This window comes from Mesoplodon densirostris, chromosome 4, assembly GCF_025265405.1.
Source record: "Mesoplodon densirostris isolate mMesDen1 chromosome 4, mMesDen1 primary haplotype, whole genome shotgun sequence".
NCBI classification, from domain to species: Eukaryota; Metazoa; Chordata; class Mammalia; order Artiodactyla; family Ziphiidae; genus Mesoplodon; species Mesoplodon densirostris.
Genome location: NC_082664.1, coordinates 64,939,611 through 64,961,687, shown reverse-complemented (window position 1 = coordinate 64,961,687; position 22,077 = coordinate 64,939,611). Strand labels below are relative to the sequence as shown.

Below are 22,077 nucleotides of genomic sequence, written 5' to 3'. Positions count from 1 at the left end.
CGAATGGCAACTACCCTGGTTGCAAAAAAAAAAGAAACTTGGGACACCTTTTCGTTCCTCATACCCAATTAATCATCAAAATACTGGTTTCAGGGCTTCCCTGGTGGCGCAGTGGTTGAGAGTCCGCCTGCCAATGCAGGGGACACGGGTTCGTGCCCTGGTCCGGGAAGATTCCACATGCCACATGCCACAGAGCGGCTAGGTCCGTGAGCCATGGCTGCTGAGCCTGTGCATCCGGAGCCTGTGCTCCGCAACGGGAGAGGCCACAACAGTGAGAGGCCCGCGTACCGCCAAAAAAAAAAAAAAAAAAGAAAAAATACTGGTTTCACCACCAAAGGAGCTCATTTATCTGTCTTCTCCCTTATATTCCCATTGTAACTGCCACTTTCCTTTATCAGGTACTTATTATCTCACTTCTGATACTTCCTAACTAGTGTCCTTGCCTCCAGACTGACCTCCAATCTATCTTCCACTCTGAGCTTGGTATGAGCCTTCTGAAATATGTAACTATCCATGCCATTTTTCTATTCATAATCTTTCCAGTGTCTAGAATGTAATCAAAGTCCACTACAATGGCACACAAGTTACTAAACAGAGCCTAGTTCTTGTCTATCTCTATCTTGTCTATAGTGGCTCTTACCACTCTCAACCACCTGCTCTTAGCTACAGCCAAATAAAAGTCTTCTCAGTGTCTCTTACATCTTTGTAGAAGTTATTCACACTGTGTGGCTCCTTTCCCACTTGTTACCTGCTCTTTGTATTATACTACTTCCTCACTGAAGCCTTTCTTAGGCGGAATTAGGTATTCCCTCTTTCACACTGTAGGATCATAGCAATAATATTGTTTTATAATACTTAAATTTGCATGCTTGTCTTCTTGCTAAAGCATTGTTAAAGACAGAAATGATGTCTTTTCATATTTCTATCTCTAACACTTGTTCTAAAAATGGGCATTACATATTTTAGACAGCACTCAAACTTGTCGGAGTGTTTTGTTGTCACAAGAATTGAGAATATCACTGGGATTTAATGGGATAAGCCAGGTAATGCTAAACATACAACAAGGCACATGACAGTCTGCACATACACAAACTGTCCTGTATTCTGCATGTCTTTCAAATGTGTCAGACACTCTGTGAATAAAAAACCCATTAATAATTAATTATCTGAATCTGTAACAACTCCATTTTATAATTAACACCAAATTTTAAATGATTTATATACATATATATCGAATTTACCAGAAATACAAATCAATGAAAGATTACAACTTTTGTTTTTTGGTTCACGCCATTAGCAAGAAATCACATCTCTAATGGCAACACTGGTGAAGTATGTAAGGAGCCAATAGGACACACCTATGCAATACACCTACATCACCCTGCATTTGTAGCTTCCTTCCTTCTGGCTTTCCTCCCTCCTTTCCACTACTTGTTTTTTTACTATGTATGTAAGTAGATTTATTATCTATCTTTTTTTTTCTGTTTTTTTTTTTTTTTTGCAGTAGGCGGGCCTCTCACTGTTGTGGCCTCTCCCATTGCGGAGCACAGGCTCTGGATGCACAGGCTCAGTGGCCATGGCTCATGGGCCCAGCCGCTCCGTGGCATGTGGGATCTTCCCGGACCGGGGCACGAACCCGTGTCCCCTGCATCGGCAGGCGGACTCTCAACTACTGCGCCACCAGGGAAGCCCCTACCATTTTTATTTAAGGATACTAAATGACAGAGGGTAGGCTCAGTATTGAGCTATAAATTCATAACAGAAAACTAGAGGGGAACAAATTATTTAGACTGATAGGTTTATTTTCTAGCTTGATGCAAAAATTGGATGTTTTTGCTGGTACATAACAAATACAACTGTGAACATTCTTTCATAATTTATATAATTTTATTTACTTCAATTATATTTCTTACTTTTATTTTTTCCCTCTAGAACTAGGGGAGGATGCTAAATATACATATATATATATGTATATATCATATGATATATACATATATACATGTATATATGTATGATATATACATATATCATATATACATATTCATACATATATAAATATTGATTCATTGAATCCCTATAGAATGTTGCCTATTATTCATTTACATGTTAATATCCTGAAAAAAATCCACGGATGAAGTTAATTAACCATCAAGGTGATTACCAAGTCACTCCTATCTGGATTTAGTAAGATATATGTCAATATCAGAGTGTAACTTTTTTGGTGAGAACCTGACCAATGGCAAGTGTGAAACACAAACCAGAATACTCTGAATCCTTTCTTGGGAATTTTTGCACTAGAGCTGACTGCAGAATAAAAAACATCCTGACCTGTTAAGTAAGCTGGTCTGTGAAAAGAAGTACTGCAGTTTACTCACAGAGAGGAAAGAATGAGAAAAGAGAGAGCACGAGTGGAATTTGGGTCCCTGGTTCCATTTACTCCTGACATCTAAATGAATAAGACAGGCAAGGGGGAATTGCACTTTGGTAATCACTCTAAGATGTATTGGGGGATCTTAGCTCTCCAACCAGGGATCGAACCCAGGCCTAGCAGTGAAAGCATCGAGTCCTAACCACTGGACAGAAAGGGAATTCCCACCACACTTTTAAATATTATACCTTTTATAATAGCATCTAATTTTGATCCAGGCAATGACTTAAAGAATCAGAATACAACCTCTTTTAAAGTTGTCACATCAAAGAGCTTTGGGATAGGGTACTGAGGTAACTGTTACATTAACTAAATTGCAAAATATAACTGACCCTTGAGCAACACTGGGTTTAGGGTGCCAACCCTCCGAGCAGTCAAAAATCTGCGTATGACTTATAGTTGGTCCTCAGTATCCAAGGTTCCTCCATGTCTGAAAGATTCAACCCACTATGGATCATGTGGTACTGTAGTACTTACTCAATACTATTGAAAAAATCCTGTATAAATGGACCCACACAGTTCAAACCCATGTTGCTCAAGGATCAACTGTATACTCAAAGGTATCTTTACCTTCCCATTTATCCCGTATTATCTCACTCTGTGAAAATCTAATCTATTAAACATACTCAAATACGTAAGTCTTATTTTACCTCTTCTCTCTTTTCTCCTTCTTCCATTGAAATATCATGGTCTGTGACATTGTCAATGCATGGTAAGTCTGAAGAGGAGATCACAATTTCTTCAGGCTCTTGCATGAACAAAGGCTTTTCCTCTTGCTGGATCCATTCTTGATATACTTTTACCACTTTTCTCATAGCTGCTGCTTCACATATTGGTAATAAAAATGCCTAGTGAAAAAAAAAAGAGAGAATATAGATAATGATACCTTTTACTTTGCCACAAACCACTAACACATACATTTCTATCTTGTTATAAAATGTGAGATATAAATGATTTTTAAAGAGTTAAAGTCAACCAATTCATGGTCAGAAAGAAACCTTTTGTCTCCAAATAATTTGTAAATACATGAAGATAGAAATACTTTTGGTAGGGAGATACTGATTTCCAGCACAAGGAGCAAAGAATTGTTTCAACTGTACTATCTCAGAATGAACATATTCCTTGTAACTATGCTCCTAAAAGCTTAATGTAAATACACCTTTTCATAATAAATCACATTTTTATAACTTATATTATTAGGCTTTTTAAAATTAACATTAAAATGAATTTTGATAAAAAGATTTTAATCAAAAAACAAAAACTATGACTCTAAGAAGTAATAAAAATACCAAGTAAAAAGGCAACGTAGCTTTTCTAAGAGTATTTTTTAAAAAGTTACATCTTTCTTCTTTCATTTTACATATATAAAGTTATACAAGTCAAATAATAAGGCAAAAAATACTTAGAAAGTTAAAAGAATATCTTACAGTTATTCTTTCCTTAGGTACTTTCAGGTTGCCTTAAATTTTAAAAAAGTATGTATCTTCCTCATCACAAAAACATTGTCACATGAAAAAAAAACTTTTATACAATTCATACTTGCATAAATAAAACAATAAAAATACTCTTAATCTCACTATCCAAAGTCCTTCCCTTATCATGTTTGTGTTTATGTGTTAACATTTTCACTTTACTTTTTTACAAATAGAACTTGACTTTTTTTTTTTACAACCATTACCTATTAATTTCAACTGTAAAAAATCACAAGACCTTTACCTAAAACCTGCCACTTTCTAGTCTAGAATTACCAGTAGGTGTATTTAATAATAATCATGGGGTTAAATGACTTTATTTTATCTGATTGAAACTAGCCAAGAAAATCAGGTTCCTGAGATAACGATGAAAAGTTAATGTGTAATATCAATAGGGTATTTAATGTTCTTTGGTAATCTTTTTATTTATTTGCTATTATTGATTCCCTAGCAAACTACCGCGTTGGCCAAAACGTTCGTTCAGTTTTTTCCATAAGATGGCTCTAGCAGCACTTAGTTGTCTTTAACTTCATTCGAAACAATTTCATTAGATTGTATGTGACAGCTGTCATATCAGCGTGCATTTTAAAAAAGACTTATCAAAATTGGTGAATTTTTGTGTAGCCATTTTAATATTGAAGATAGAAGAAAAAAGCAACATTTTCAGCATATTATGCTTTATTATTTCAAGAAAGGTAAAAACTTAACTGAAATGCAAAAAAAGATTTCTGTGGTGTATGGAGAAGGTGCTGTGACCTATCAAACATGTCAAAAATAGTTTGTGAAGTTCGTGCTGGAGATTTCTCGCTGGACGATGCTCCAGGGTCAGGTAGACCAGTTGAAGTTGATAGCAATCAAATCGAGACATTAATTGGGAAAAATCAACATTGTTGATACTCAAAATACCCAAATCAAGCACTGAAAATCATTTGTACCAGCTTAGTTATGTTCATCACTTTGATGTTTGGGTTCCATGTAAGTTAAGCAAAAAAAACCTTCTTGACTATATTTCTGCATGCAATTCTCTACTGAAACATAACGAAACGTTCCATTTTTAAGACAAATTGTGATGGGCGAAGAAAAGTGGATACTACACAATGATGTGGAACTGAAGAGATTGTGGGGCAAGCGAAATGAACCACCAACAACCACACCAAAGGCTGGTCTTCATCCATAGAAGGTGATGTTGTGTATATTGGGATTGGAAGGGAATCCTCTATTATGAGCTCCTTCGGGAAAACCAAACGATTAATTCCAACAAGTACTGCTCCCAATTAGACCAACTGAAAGCAGCACTTGATGAAAAGCATCCAGAATTAGTCAACAGAAAGCGAATAATCTTCCATCAGGATAACGCAAGACTGCATATTTCTTTGATGACCAGGCAAAAACTGTTATAGCTTGGCCGGGAAGTTCTCATTCATCTGCCATATTCATAAGAAATTGCACCTTCAGATTTCCATTTATTTTGGTCTTTACAAAATTCTCTTAATGGAAAAAATTTCCATTTCCTGGAAGACTGTAAAAGGCACCTGGAACAGTTCTTTGCTCAAAAAGATAAAACGTTTTGGGAAGATGGAATTATGAAGTTGCCTGGAAAATGGCAGAAAGTAGTGGAACAAAAGGGTGAATACGTTGTTCAATAAAGTTCTTGGTGAAAATGGAAAATGTCTTTTATTTTTACTTTAAAACCGAAGGCACTTTTTGGCCAACTCAATACATTACTTACTACTTTCCTCCATGTAACAAACCCATTCCAAATTCTCATTCTCATGTTCCAGCAGCTTAATGGTCAATGGCATAATTTTGATCATCATTGCCTGCTCTAAGACTATTTTACAACTGAAGCAACAGCTCGGCCTTCCTTAAAGATTTAAAAAACAAAACAAAATAAAAAAAAACCTCAAATAATCTCAAAAAAGTTCTATTCTCAGATACTGAAAAATTAACTTAAAAAAATTAGCATGGTAATTCGCTTTATTTTCTGCTCATTTTTGCTATGAACTGAAAACTGCTCTAAAAAAAGTTTACTAATTTTAAAAATATTAGATCCAGAGCTAAGATTTTCCTTATTGCATAAATTATCACACTATACCCCCCAAGTGGCTGGATGAATCTACTAAAGACTAGAGTGTATGTGTATGACATTTGTCCTTACAGACCCCTGCACTGATTCTGCCGACACCCTAAATAAGGATCTTGAGGAAAGACTGATGTTAGCCATGGCTAAAAATCTGATGCATAAAAAGTAGATTTATACATTTACAATGAGAAATGGTTGTCTCAGACCAGAAAATTCAAATCCATATTGGCACCTTATCTTTCTACAAAGAAGAACCACTCACAATCAGACATAAGTATTAATTGATAATAAGGGAAACTGTCATCATAGGCAAGAATATTTGAATCAATGTGTTCAGCAAATTTTCTCTCTGTAGGTAGACCTGCATGAGGTCATCTCCAGTTTTATGGTTCTATGACCATAAAACATCATATCCAGACAACTACATGGAGGAAGAATCAAAACAACAGGAGATGGAAAAAATCAAATACTTGATGGTATCAGCTTAAGATAACCTGGTATATACAGTTTTCTAATAATTGGCTTTGACAATGGGGTCTGATTTACTGGTAGCTAAGGCTCTCTTCTTCAGTGAAAAAACACTAACACAACATGTTGGTCTCTGATTATTCTTTTAATGTGCTTCCATTATTAATTAACCCAGATTGTGACAGACACATTCTTTAAAATTTAATCAAATACAGTGAGCATTTAGCAGACCTGGGAATTTTTTGTCTCCTTAAAGCACTGGTTTGCATTTTGGTCTCAGAACCCCTAATCTGCTATACGTTAACACGAATAACACATTTTCCAAATTAAAAGAAGAGTGGCATTATTTTACAGTTTTGCAAATCTCCTTAATGTTTAGCTTAATAAAGAAGACAGTTGGATTCTCTTATCTGCTTGCTTCTTCTTTTTTTTTTTTTTTTTTTTTTTTTTTTTTGCGGTATGTGGGCCTCTCACTGTTGTGGCCTCTCCCGTTGCGGAGCACAGGCTCCGGATGCGCAGGCCCAGCGGCCACGGCTCACGGGCCCAGCCGCTCCGCGGCATATGGGATCCTCCCAGACCGGGGCACGAACCCGTATCCCCTGCATCGGCAGGCGGACTCTTAACCACTGCGCCACCAGGGAGGCCCTATCTGCTTGCTTCTACATTAAATCTGATACAGTATCACATGTCAGGTATCCTCTGGAAAACTTCACAGTACACTTGTGAAACAACAAGAGTGAAAAAGGTTTTGACCTTATGAACCTCAAAAGATCCTGGAGATTTCTCATGAGCCCCAGATTATACTTTGCCACCCACTGATTTCAGAAAAAAATTATGCATATGTATGTACATTTATATTTTTTTAATTTACATACATATAAAATAAATCTGTGGTGCTTTTAAAGGTTAAACTCTTGATGTGTTATATTTACCTCATATCAAAGTACTTGGGGCTCCTCACTGTAGCCTCCAAGAACTAACAACATAAAGCACAATAAATGGGTTTCCTTATGAAATAGAGGGTTAATGTCTGGAGTCCATTTATGCCTATTCTATTGGATATAGAGAACAATTTTATCATTTCAAATAATTTGGGCATTTATGTTTTACAGTTGTATCTTTGTTTTAAAGATACGTAACAATATAAATACCTTCATCTGAGATAGAACTCACAATCATTAAACTGGCCCTAAAAAAAACATTATCAGCTATATAACAAATTAGCTCAAGACTTAGCTTCTAGAAATACACGTTAGCCCTCAGCTAGGACTGACAAAGTGCCCAGCACTCAACAGTTACTAAGTTTGATTCATTCACCAAATATTTATTAGGTGCCTAACTCAATGCCATGCACTATGGCTACAATGATGAATGAGAAAGAGACGTATTCATGGAGGGTAATATGAAAGATCAAAATTGAACAAACATTCAAAAAAATAATTATAAAACTCAGGAGAGGTATTATGAAGAAGACTACAGCCTTCAAAAACATCATTAAAAAAGAGGTACTTACTGTGTGTGTGTGTGTGTGTGTGCGCGCGCGCGCGCACATGTGTGGGCAGGTGCTTCTACCTGTCTGTGGGTGGGTGGGTGAATGGGTGAGGGTGGTCATGGAAGACTCTTCTAGTGTAGACACATTTAAGCTATGACCTAAAGGTTGAGTAGCCAGGCGAGAAGAGGAGGCGGGAAGGATAGAGAGGAAAGAGGGGAAGGTTGAAGGACAAAAGTTCAGATAGGGAAACAGTAAGTGTAATGGCTATGAGGATGAAATTATTTGAAAGATGAAAAGTAAAGACATTTCTACTAAAATTATTTACCTATAAAGGACTTGTGCTCTAGCTGGGATTGCTAAGGGCAAAATCATTCTATGCCCATATACCTGATAATTAATGGAATATTTCTGTCTATACTATAATACATTGTGGAACATATGAAACTTCAAAATCAGGAAAGAAACTATTACACAGATTCTCAATTTTGCAACTTTATCATCAGTATTAAGCAGGTAAAAACAGCTTTCCTAATACAATCTCATCTTCAAAATTGATTTCTTTTCAAAACATGAATGATTCATTGGAGTCACCATCCTAAAATCTATTTTTCCTTAAGTTTTACCTTAAAAATCACTTTAAAAATAGCTGTTACAATAAAAATAACATCTCAGAGAACTTCAGTTCCCAGCAATATCATAAAAAAGATATCCTGGGGGCTTCCCTGGTGGCGCAGTGGTTGAGAATCTGCCTGCCAATGCAGGAGACACGGGTTCAAGCCCTGATGTGGGAAGATCCCACATGCCGCGGAGCAACTGGGCCCGTGAGCCACAACTACTGAGCCTGCGCGTCTGGAGCCTGTGCTCCGCAACAAGAGAGGCCGCGATAGTGAGAGGCCCATGCACCGCGATGAAGAGTGGCCCCCGCTCGCCGCAACTAGAGATAGCCCTCGCACAGAAATGAAGACCAAACACAGCCATAAATAAATAAATAAAAATTTTTTAAAAAGCTATCCTGGAATCTACCTGCACAGAACACCTAAAAATTATCACAAAAAATATAATATACATTTTTAAAAGAATGGCTCAGCTTGTGAGGATATTCTGAGTCTAGAACAAAATGGAAGTATTAATCTAGAGAGGCAAATAATCAATGCAGCTGCTGGGTGCTGCCTTGGACAGCCTCCAGAGCTTTGGTTTAAAAGGCCAACTGTATAGAGGGTAGAGACAGATCAGAATCCTATGTATAAAGCTGATAACAATGAAGGCTATATCCTCAATACAAAGGTGAGCTAGGAGGGAAGAAAATAACTTGACTCCAGAGAAGAGTCAGTGAGGAAACTTGTCTGTTGACTTGGGGTAGGGGAATATGAGATAAGAAGAGCCTTCCCTGAAAATTCATATTCTCAAGCTGGCCATCACGTAACTTTGAGTGCTGCAAAGTGAGAATCATCATAAGCTAAGAATTGTAATTTAAAGTAAACCAAGGTTGACAAGACCCCTGAACACCTGAGAGAAGCAAGTGCAAATCCTCTCTGGAGAAACACATCCTTCAACCCAGGTTTCAAAGTAATTTCCACAAAATTCCAAAGAAATGTAAGCTCTTAACACAAAAATCCAAAACAAATGAGGGTAAACAGAAACAACAAGGCCAGAATTGCAAAAACTTAATTTACTGGAATTACTGGAATAAGGAATATTAAATAAGTATTTTAATACATTTTAATTAAGAAGAAAATGAAAATATGAACAAAGAATAAGCCACTGCAGAAAATGACTAGACAGATATTAAAAAAAACAACCAAATACAACTTTTAGGAATTAAAATATAAAGAGCATCATAAAAAATACAGTAAGGGGAATTCTGTTTCCAAGAGTGTCATGGACCAGGTAACCTGACCAACCTTACAACTAAAAAAACAAAAATAATACATTAAAAAAAAAACTTTAACCTTCTTAAATGCACTGATGAGCCATAAAATAGGAAGAAATATCTGAAAATAAAAACGTACATAAAGTCCAAACTCAAGAGAGGTCTTAGGTGTAGCAATAAAGCTGACTTTCACTTTGAATGAAACCAATTACTTTTACAGAACTATTGGGGTAAGGAAGGAAGAACAATAGGAAACCTCCAAACAAATTTGGGATTCCAAAGAACTATATATCATCAGTGTGATGCTGAATTAGAAATAAACCCACCTCACTAAAAGTCTGCAAGGAAAACTGCCCATATTTAGATGCAAAGTAGATAACAGAAATCTCGTCATAGACACTAACCAAAAGCTAGTCTTAATACAGGTTTATACTGTACATTCATATTATCTGGCTGGCTTAAACTTCAAATCAAGAATTCAGTTTAATGTGAAGTTGGAAGTGTTTCCTTGCATCTATGTGAAGCAAATGCAATTCCTCTCTGGAGCAGTCAACCTTTAACAAACCAAATCAAGAAACAGTCATAAGCAGCAAAAGCTCAGAATCAAAGTTCTGAATTTCTGAAATCACAAAATAGTGCAAGAAATATTACAAGAGATTGCAAGAGAATATAGCATCATGAGAAGGAGCATTCAGAAACAAAATATGGCAGAATCAGACCTATGAAGAACTCAGGAATATTAGGGTGATCAATCAATATAAAATAACTAAGTTTCATATTAACACATAAAATGAAAGTAATGAACTAGAGACCATAAAACTGACCAAGCAGACTGGCCAACTTCCAGAAACAGCTGTAATTAGAAAGAAAGTATCCGGAATGCAGCACAGAGAGACAAAGTGATGGAAAATATATATGAGAGGTCAGTAGACGTATGAAGTGGGAAGGTCTAACACACATCTTGAAAGGCAAGAATAAAATGGGACAGAGGCAATGTTTAAAGAGAGAATGGCTGGAAAATTTCAAGAATTGCCAAATTATACTAATCCATAATTACAGTATCCCCAAAGTATCCCCTGAAGAATAAATAAAAGGAAATTTAGACCTGGACATACCACAGTAAAATACAAAAAGCCAAACGCTAAAAAAAGGTACAAAAAGAGCCAGAGAAAAGATAACTGCACTAAGAGTTCAACTGTTGATTGACATCTCAACAGCAACCATGTAAAACAGAAAAGTGGGAAAGCATGAGTGTCCGAAATGTACTAGGTGAAAATAACTGTCAATCTAGAATTTTATGTCCAGGGGAAAAAGTATTTCAAGAATGTGGGCAAAATAAAGACATTTTCAGAGCAAAAACTTGTGTTTGAAAGCAACGGACATCCAAAAGTAAATTCTAAATGATGAACTACAAGCAGGGTGGGTTGGCCAAAAAATGCCTTCGGTTTTAAAAGTAAAACTAAAAGACACATTTTCCATTTTCACCAAGAACTTTATTGAATAACGTATTCATCCTTTTGTTCCACTACCTTCTGACATTTTTCAGGCAACTTTATAATTGAAGTTGCCTGAAAAACTTATCTTTTACCCAAAACTTTTTATCTTTTTGAGCAAAGAACTGTTCCAGGTGCCTTTTACAGGCTCCAGGGAATTGAAATTTTTTCCATTAAGAAAATTTTGTAAAGACCTAAGTAAATGGAAATCTGAAGGTGCAGTGTCTGGTGAATATGGCAGATGAATCAGAACTTCCCAGCAAAGCTGTAATGGTTTTTTTCCTAGTCATCAAAGAAACATGCGGTCTTCCATTATCCTGATGGAAGATAATGCATTTTCTACTGACTAATTCTGGAGGCTTTTCGTCAAGGGCTGCTTTCAGTTGGTCTAACTGGGAGCAGTACTTATTGGAATTAATCGTTTGGTCTTCCCGAAGGAGCTCATAATAGAGGACTCCCTTCCAATCCCACTATATATACAACATCACCTTCTTTGGATGAAGACCGGCCTTTGATGTGGTTGGTGGTGGTTCATTTCACTTGCCCCACAATCTCTTCCATTCCACGTTGTTGTACAGTATCCACTTTTCATCCCCCATCACAACTGGTTTTAAAAATGGAATGTTTTCATTACATTTAAGTAGAGAATCACATGCGGAAATACAGTCAAGGTTTTTTTTCGCTTAACTTATGTGGAACCCAAATATCAAAGCAATGAACATAACCAAGTGGGTGCAAATGATTTTCAACACTTGATTTGGATATTTTGAGTATACTGGCTATCTCCCACATGGTATAACATTGATTGTTCTCAATTAATGTCTTGATTTGATTGCTATCAACTTCAACTGGTCTACCCGATCCTGGAGTATCGTCCAGTGAGAAATATCTAGCACAAAACTTTGCAAACCACTTTAAAAAAAATATTTATTTATGTATTTGGCTGCGCCAGGTCTTAGTTGTGGTGTGTGGGGTCTTGGTTGCGGTATGTGGGATCTAGTTCCCTGACCAGGGATAGAACCCGGGCCCCCTGCATTGGGAGCGTGGAGTCTTAACCACTGGACCACCAGGGAAGTCCCTGCAAACCACTTTTGACTTGTTTGATAGGTCACAGCACCTTCTTCAAACACCACAGAAATCTTTTTCTTTGCATTTCAGTTGCGTTTTTACCTTTCTTGAAATAGTAAAGCATAATATGCTGAAAATGTTGCTTTTTTCTTCTATCTTCAATATTAAAATGGCTACACAAAAATTCATCAATTTTGATAAGTCTTTTTTTAAATGCACACTGGTATGACAACTGTCACATATAATCTAACAAAACTGTTTCAAATGAAGTTAAAAACAACTAAGTGCTGCTAGAGCCCTCTTACGGAAAAAAACAAATGAACCTTTTGGCCAACGCAATGAATGGAAGATCTGAAAAGGGAGAAATCATAATCAAAAGAAGTGATGAATATAACTAAATGTAAATCAATATTGAATGCACAGAATAGTAATATTACTGGAGTTAAAATACAAACATGCAAAACAGAACTGAATTATTTGGTAATAACAATATATAAGTTAGGGGGAGAAATTAGAGTAATAATGTTCTATGATCCTTGTATTGATTAGGAAGAGGGTAAAAGAACACTAACTTTATATTTGGAAAGTAAAGTATGTATGCTAAAATTTATATAGTAATCACTAAAGGAAAAGGAATAGAGTAAAACTTTCAAACCAAGTGATGGGGAGGAGGAGAATACAGAATGAAAAAACATCAATTAAAAACAAAGCAAAAAATAAGAGAATTATGAAAAAAATACAGACATAAGAAAAATAAAAAGAACAAAATAAGATAGTATCAATAAATCCAAACATATCAGTAATTATAATAAATATTCCAGTTAAAAGACAAAGATTTTTAAAAATCCAACCATATTTACAAGAGACATATAAAATGTAATGATATAAAAAGGTTGAAAATAAAAGGATTTTTAAAAAATATACGAGGCTAATTATAATAAAAAGAAAGTGGTATAAATGTACTACAAGTAGATAAAGTAGACTACTACAAGTAGACTTTAAGCAAAAATAATTGCTACAGATGAAAAGGGCCATAAATAAAAGGCTTAACTCACCAAGAAGATATAAAATTATAAATATGTATGTACTTAATTACAAAGCTTCAAAATACATAAAGGAAAATTTATGGAACTACAAAGAAAAAAATAGACAAATCACCATCAGAATATAAGATTTTAACACACCCTTCTCCATAACTGTGAGGTCAAGCTAACCAAAAATCTTAAGTAAGAACATAGAAAAGTTGACTAATGCAATAATAAGCTTGATCTAACAGATCAAGCTTTAATAATCATGAATTCCACAGGAAAGAATACATTCTCTTCTAACACACAGGACATTTATGGAGGCTGACTACATACTGATTATACAGACTATATTATCTGACCAAAAGAATCACATTAGAAATCTGTAAGAAAAAAGAAAACTAGAAAAATCTTATATGTTTGGGAGACAGACACTGCTAAATAACTCATAGGTCAAAGAAAATATTAACATGAAAATTAGAAAATTTTTAGAAGTGAATAATAACAAAAATGTTATACATGGAATTTTGCAGACTGTAGCTAAAACAGCATTAAGAGGTAAATTAATAGCCTCAAAAATACTGATATGAGAAAAGTGTGAGGCTAATTAATTAGCTAGGAAAAGAACCATCAAATAAAATCAAGAAAAGCAGAAAGAAAGAACAAGGAGCAAAAATTAATAAAAGAGAAAACAAACATAAAACACAGAGGATCAACAAAACCAAAAGCTCATTCTTTGCAAAGACTAATAAAACTGACAAATCTCTGGTAAGAATCATCAAGAAAAAAAACAAGGAACAAATACTAACAGGAATGACAAGGGGAAACATGACTATAAATGCCCCAGAGATTAAAAAGATTATAAGAGAATGTATTTAAAAACAAATGTAATGAACAACTTCCTAGAAAAACAAACACACTCAAGCTGACTCAAGAACTAGAAAACCTGAACAGTTCTTTAAGCTTTAAATTTTCCCACAAATATTCTAACCATATTTGTCAAATATCTTTCCTTTCACATTTGTCATATATTCTGTCAACACAAACCTTAAACTTGGCAACTAAGAATCACTGCCAAAGCTGTACAAAATGCTACAGCAAGTTTGTTTCTTTAACTTAAATTGACAAAGCTAATGCTGCCTCATGCTTTCTTTTACATATCAATAAATGTGCAGGAGGTGAGGATCTGCTTTGTCTGGAGAGCTCCCTGGCATGTGAAGGCAATGTGGCACAGAATAAAGAGCACTGACATGGGAACCAGGATCTGGGAGTCTTAGTCCTGGATCTACCACTTACTTGCTGTGAGACTTGAATGATCCCCTTCAGCTACAAAACTCAATGATGTTTACCTGCAAAAGTTAAGTACCTTTGCTATTAAGAGCAAATGATTGGTTTTCATAAGGTTTATTTTCCCATAAAATTTCTATGTAATTGAGAATGTGCACTTAGGAATTTCTAGCTATCTTTATGTGAAATAGCTTTTGTTTGTTTTCCTTCCCTCTCTTTCTTTATTTTATTCCCCAAATAATATCTGCCTTAAGCAAATTTAATTTCGGAATGCCTTAAAGGACAAAACTGAGCCTCCAAGGGGAGGATAAAGACAATGAAAACATCGCTTCTTATATTCATAAACCACTTTTTATTGATTTTAGAGTGAAAGATAACATAATTTTACTATAATTTATTAATCAAATGGTAGGAAGAAAAGTTTCAAACCATAAAGTGAGTCACTAAGAAAATTATTCTGATAACAGAAGGAATATTAGAGGGGAGGGGATAATTATTAAACTAAAGTTACCATAAACTAAAAATATAAATAATTGAAAATATTAAAGAATTAGATGTAATAAAACCAGAAAACTAAATATGAACTTTAAAAAACATTTCCATGAAGAATAAATTTTAAATAGCTTAAAGTCAGTATATTCAATATTAAAAGCAAAAGTCTCTATTACAAATTAAAAATACTGAGAGGTACTTTACCTGACGAAATATCTCTGTGACAAAGTTTACATTACTTCTTTTAGAAGAAAAAACTCTGCGAACTATTTCAATGTCTGTGAGATGTTCTTCATCAATACTACAGAGACTAGAAGAGCTAGGTTCTCGCTCCGTGAGAGTGCTTGTGTTGGAATGAGACTGCTCGGGTTCTGTAGTTCTATCTGCTTTATCGGCATTATCATTTTTGTTTTCTTCTCTGGATACCAAACTAGCAGCTGCTCTCTAAAATAAAAACAAAAAGGGGAGAATATCATAACCATTTAAATCAATATTTGTCTTCAAATAGCAAATACTGACAAAATCCAAAGCATTCCATAAGTAACTTACGGCATTGTTTAAAATCTATGCATAGTTTCATTTAGAATCTGTTCTAAATAGTTAAATAGCAATGAAATAACTTAATATCTAAGTGATATAGTGATACTCACTAATCATCTATTCAATTAAGTTTATTTTTCAGTATGTTTGCAGAACAAACAAGTTACTAATAAAACTGGGTAAAAGAATAATGCCAAATGGAGTCAGCTCAGCTCATCAATAATAAATATATACCTTAATTCTGGAATATTTATTCGGTAAGTTTTAATGTGTAAATTCATCTCTATTTTACCTTAGACAAAAATTATACAAAGGAGAACTTCCCTGGTGGGAAAAAACTTAAAAAAACAAAGGAGGACTTCCCTGGTGGTGCAGTGATAAGAATCTGTCCTGCCAATGCAGGGGACACGGGTTTGATCCCTGGTCCAGGAAGATTCCACATGCCACAGAGCAACTAAGCCCATGCGCCACAACTACTGAGCCTGCACCCTAGAGCCCACGCACCACAATTACTGAGCCTGCATGCCACAACTACTGAAGCCTGCATGCCTAGAGCTCGTGCTCCACAACAAGAGAAGCCACTGCAATGAGAAGCCCATGCACCGCAATAAAGAGTAGCCCCTGCTCTCTACAAGTACAGAAAGTCTGTGAGCAGCAATGAAGACCCAACATAGCCATAAATAAATAAATAAATAAATAAATAAATAAATAAATTTATTTATTTTAAAAAAGGAATAGAAGAAAAATTATGACAGAAAAAGTAGAAATGAAGCTAAAATAAAATACATATTAGAAAACTCTACATTATAATAACTTAACAATCTTCACCATGACTGAAGATGATGGCTAAGCCTAGAGAAAAAGTTAAAGGCCTAAGGCAGTAATAAAGAAATTACTACCATGATATGATAGGAGTAGCACTATTCTGTGGTATGATAAATTACTTTCTGGTACATTATTCAATATTTGGTCGCAGTTTTGTCACCTATAAAATAAAAGAGTTTAAGTAAGTATGTAAATGATCTCAAATATGCTTCCCAACTTAAAAAATCTCTAATTTTTAGTTTACTGAGCTCTGGGATCAGATAAAATAGTTCTGCTTGAGAGTTTCTACATTTAAAAATTCTTTGTAGACAACCTAGAACAACATTTTGAGGAAAACACATCACATAATCTGCTACAGATAAATAAAAGGCCAGGGGGAATATAAGTCAAATTTTCTGAACACTAATGAACACACTTTATACCTCCACTTAATTTTTAAAGGATTTAAGAAGTTGTATAAAAAGCACACACATAGGGGCTTCCCTGGTGGCGCAGTGGTTGAGAGTCGGCCTGCCGATGCAGGGGCCACGAGTTCGTGCCCCGGTCCGGGAAGATCCTACATGCCGTGGAGCGGCTGGGCCCGTGAGCCATGGCCGGTGAGCCTGCGTGTCCGGAGCCTGTGCTCCGCAACGGGAGAGGCCACAACAGTGAGAGGCCCGCGTACCAGAAAAAAAAAAAAAAGCACACACATATAAAATATTTTTAAAACTAAATAAGAAAATCCGAGAAAAGGAAAACAAAAATAGTTTAAAAAACACTGCAATATAGACAATTTCAGGAAAAAACACACATTGAGAGAGGAGAGGAAAGTGAAAAAGAAGTGTGAAAAAAAGGGAAATGGTTTAATTAAAAATAATAGAATTTTAAATATTAGTCCTTCCATCGTACAGCTGTGTAACTTTACACTGCATTTCTAGAGTCAGTGTTCTTCATGAAAAGAGGTGACATGAGATGGAGACAGGACTTTAAAACAGCACTCTGAGAATACCCAGAAATCTAAAATGAACTATGAAGGTCACCTGGTTGCAAATTGTTTCCAACTTCAAGAATTTGCACAATTCAGAATATTTTTATTTGTACAATTCAGGATTTTTTAGTACTCTACAATTAACATAAAATATAGAAATAAGCTGAGACTTGTATGTGACTGAAATTATCTTCTATACCTTATAGGTTTTATTTTTTTATTAAGAAAACTATTGGTTCTATAATAATTGTTAAAATTCAGATTTATAAAATACATTTATACAAAGAAAATATCATTATTATTTGTTTTAAATGGGTTCTACAACTAAGGCAACTGAAATCAGTGGACAAATCCCTAAAGCCATGTCTAACTTTAAGAAGCTTACTCTAAGGCTTCCCTGGTGGCACAGTGGTTAAGAATCCGCCTGCCAGTGCAGGGGACACGGGTTCAATCTCTGGTCCAGGAAGATCCCACAACCTGCGGAGCAATTAAGCCCATGCGCCACAACTACTGAGCCTGTTCTCTAGAGCCCGTAAGCCACAACTACTGAGCCTGCGTGCTGCAACTACTGAAGCCCTCTCGCCTGGAGCCTGTGCTCCGCAACAAGAGAAGCTACTGCAATGAGAAGCCCGCACACCGCAACAAAGAGTAGCCCCCCGCTCACCGCAACTACAGAAAGCCTGCGCACAGCAATGAAGACCCAACACAGACAAAAATAAATAAATAAAATAAATAAATTTTATTTTTTAAAAAAGCTTACTCTATGTGTGTATTACCTGAATATTCTTTGGCAAGACTTCACCTTCCATCCCAGGAATATGAGGTCCTGTATGTGGCTTTGGCTCCAGCCAGAATGAAACTAGCCAACGAATGACAATAACACGAGCCTTAATGAAAGGCTCCTTTGTACAATAGATTGCTTCATTGGTCTCAGCATCCTTCTTTATCATGATATAATGTGGCTTTGGTCTCATCTGTGGGATATCTATGCAAAATAAAACGAAAACCAAAATAAGAAAGGAATTATACTTAGATAAATCTATGTTTTTAAATATTTGAGAAAACACTGTGATAATGTTCTGGTTTAAGAAACAGAATTTGTACATTTTAAAATAATTTGCTAGATATTAGCATGGGATTTAGAAGACTGAACCATATACAGCTGATATATGGAAATATGTCTTTTTGCAAAATATCACTAAAAAATCATTAAAAGTACAAAGAAACTTCCAGAGCCATTTAAAATTAATGAGACCTTACTTCAATTAACCTAAGTCTGAAACACATATTTTGACATCATACAAAGTATGAGAATTTTTACAGCAAAATTATTTTTAAAGCAAATATTGTTCCCAATGGTAAAGGTTTGCTACTCTAAGTTAAATCATTTCTACTAGCCCTAATGGCTTTGCCTAAGCTTGTTAGCTGCCTAATCTTGGCGGAGCTTAAAACAGAAACATCTTTGTGCAAAAAGGACACTTCCATATACAGGCTGTCAATGCCTTCTATACATGGCAGAGGTCTACTTCTAACCCAGAGCTGTCCTTGAGGCTATAGCTTCAAGATTCCAACAGACACTTTGGCCCAGTCACTAAATACTGGACAAGATATGATCAGAATATATGACAATGTAATTATTCATACAGAATTTGCAAAAGACATAGAAATTGAACCCAGAGGGACCTTTGAAAATATTTATAACATGGTTAAAAGATCATATCAAACATTAGTAAGTTTAATTTATAATCATCAATATTTCTGGTAGGTTAACTTCTCCAGTAGGTGATATCCAGAGACTAAGTTTTTAAAAAATCTCTTCACTCTCAATGAAAGCTTTCTACTAATAAAACTGCACTTTCAGTAGGAATCACGGTATAATATCTCCAATTAATCAATATAAATTAAATGTTATCAGTTTTCTGCAGGTAACAAATGCTAACTTTACACTGAGGAATGTTTTATTCTTATGTGTAATATTTTAGAAAATTCCAAAGACTACCTACCAAGTACAGGATGATATAAACTATTCTCCTTACAGATGTTTGGAAAAATATAAGGCAAGTAATATTTCTTAAAATGTGAAAACAAAAATGAAAATCCTCTTTCTTGGTTTTCTTTGTTCTTCCATTCTAAACTTTTTACCTAAAATTAAACAAACAATTAGAATCATTCCAAGAGAAAGAAATTATTAGCTGTTATAAACAAGCTTGTAAAAGGTTACTTAAGCAACAAATTAAACTGTTACACTGAAAAGATATATAGCTAAATATATATGTGTATGTACATATATATATGTACGTATAAAAAGTGGTCTAGTGCCATGCAAATGCATTATACAGTTGACCCTTGAATAACTCAGGAGTTGGGGTGCTGACCCTGCGCGTGCACTTGAAAATCCACGTGTTACTTTACTGTCGGCCCTCCGTATCTGCAGATCCAACCAACAGTGGATTGTGTAGTACTGTAGATCATATTTATTGAAAAAAAATCTGTGTATAAGTGGACCTATATTGTTCAAAGGTCAAGGATACATGGTATCTTTAAAAAATCTTGTAAGTTAAAATGTGCTCTGGAAAACTGTCAAAGTTGACTTAAAACTCAGCTCTACTACTGACAAAGCTGCTAATGTTCTTTCCTCTTTCCCACTTCCTGAATAATTCAGCCTAAAAGTCATACAAAATAGGCATATGTGAGAGGAAGGAAGAGAAGGTATGAAATAGTGGCAGTCAAGTGCAGGTGATCAGAGCCTGACCACAGGAGGCATCCATGAAGGGGGTATAACAGAGGCAGTAGCCCAGTGGGGACTCACGAGCCTGAGAGGGGTGAGGACAACATCCGTAAGTGTAGAGGGGAGTAAACAAGAGGGGACACAGTTGTAAAATACAGGGTGTGAAAATTCCAGTAGGGTGAGGAAGATATGTAAGTAGGGGGATAGTAAAGGCCCAGAGTGTACCACAGTGAGCTACTACTACACACTAACTTTAGAATGGCTAAAATTACAGACTGACCATATCAACTGTTGGTGAGGATATGAAGCAACTTTTTAAGTCTCATACATTGCTGGTGGAATACAAAAAGCTACAACCATTTGGAAAACTATTTGGCAGTGTCTTAAAAAGTCAAAATATGCCTACCATACAACCCAGCCATTCCACTACTAGGTATTTACCCAAGGGAAAAGAAAGTTTATATTCACACAAAGACTTATTTACCAATATTCATACCAGTTTTATTTGTAATAGCCAAAAACTGGAAACAACTCACATTACCATCAACAGGTGACTGGATAACTCATCATAGTACATCCATACAATGAAAAGCTACTCAGCAATAAAAGGGACCAAACTATTGTTACATACAATAATATGATTTTTAAAATAATTATGCTAAAAAAAGAGAAGCCAAACAAACAAACAAAAAAAGGAGGTAACATACAATTCCATTTATCAGAAAATGCAAACGATAGTGAAAGCAATCAGACTGAAGTTGCCTGGGGATAGGATGATGGGGGGCGGGGCAGGTAGAGAAGGGTAGATTACAAAGGGATCTGAGAACTTTTAGGGGTGATAGATATGTTCATTATCTTCATTGTAGTGATGGTTTCATGGTTGTATACATGTAATAAGATTTATCAAATTGTACTTTTCAAACATTACAGTTTACTGTATGTCAAATGTTATCTCAATAAACCAGTAAAACAAGTTTAAAAATCCATATGAAGTACAAAAGGTTTTTTTTTAAAGAAAAACTGGTAATAATCACAGTAACAATAACTACTCACCACTGAATACTTACTATATGTCATGCACTTGTTTATTCTAAGTACTATGCACTAATTACTTAAGCTCCAAACACCAAAATGGGATAGGTATTATTTTTTATCTCTACTTTAAGCACAGAGAGGTTAAGTAATTTGCCAAAAGTCACATTATCAGTAAGATATAGAGTCAGTATTCAAACCCTGGCAATCTCGTTCAGGATCCAAATTAACTTCATAATGTTTGTTTCTAAGGCACAAGGAACTTTTGTGTTTGGAACAGTTACAAGAAATGTGTATATGCTAAAAGTGTTTTCATCAATGAGGATATTCACATTTCATATATAGAGATGAATAGGTTACCTTACAAAATACATGCACCTAAGGACTTCCCTGGTGGTCCAGTGGTAAAGAATCTGCCTAACAATGCAGGGGATGTAGGTTCGAAACCTGGTCAGGGAACTAAGATCCCACATGCTGCAGGGCAACTAAGCCTGTATGCCACAGTTACTGACTTGCACGCCTCAACTAGAGAGCCCGCGAGCTGCAAACTACAGAGCCCACACGCCCTGGAGCCTGCGCACCACAACTAGGGAGAGAAAAAAAAACCCTCATGCCGCAACTAGAGAGAAGCCCATGCACCACAACGAAACATCCCGCACGCCTCAACGAAGATCCCTTGTGCCACAACTAAGACCCAATGCAGCCAATAAATAAATAAATAAATAAATAAATAAATAATCTTTAAAACAAAAAAAAAACCCAAACTACATGCACCTAGAAATTTTAAAAGTACAAGTAGGATTAAAT

At 35.5% G+C, this 22,077-nt stretch overlaps 1 protein-coding gene across 5 annotated transcripts in view; it reads right to left on the bottom strand.

The window, feature by feature from the left end:
- The window catches only part of RALGAPA1 (Ral GTPase activating protein catalytic subunit alpha 1), a 234,698-nt gene that overhangs the window by 151,740 nt on the left and 60,881 nt on the right, over nt 1–22,077 (bottom strand). For all 5 annotated transcript variants that reach the window (XM_060096301.1, XM_060096304.1, XM_060096302.1 and 2 more), the window contains exons 8-11: nt 19,514–19,652; nt 18,287–18,495; nt 15,383–15,622; nt 3,079–3,276 (exon numbers count right to left, since the gene is read on the bottom strand). In XM_060096301.1, the coding sequence (XP_059952284.1) occupies nt 3,079–3,276; nt 15,383–15,622; nt 18,287–18,495; nt 19,514–19,652 (786 nt within the window). The remainder of the gene's footprint in view (nt 1–3,078; nt 3,277–15,382; nt 15,623–18,286; nt 18,496–19,513; nt 19,653–22,077) is intronic.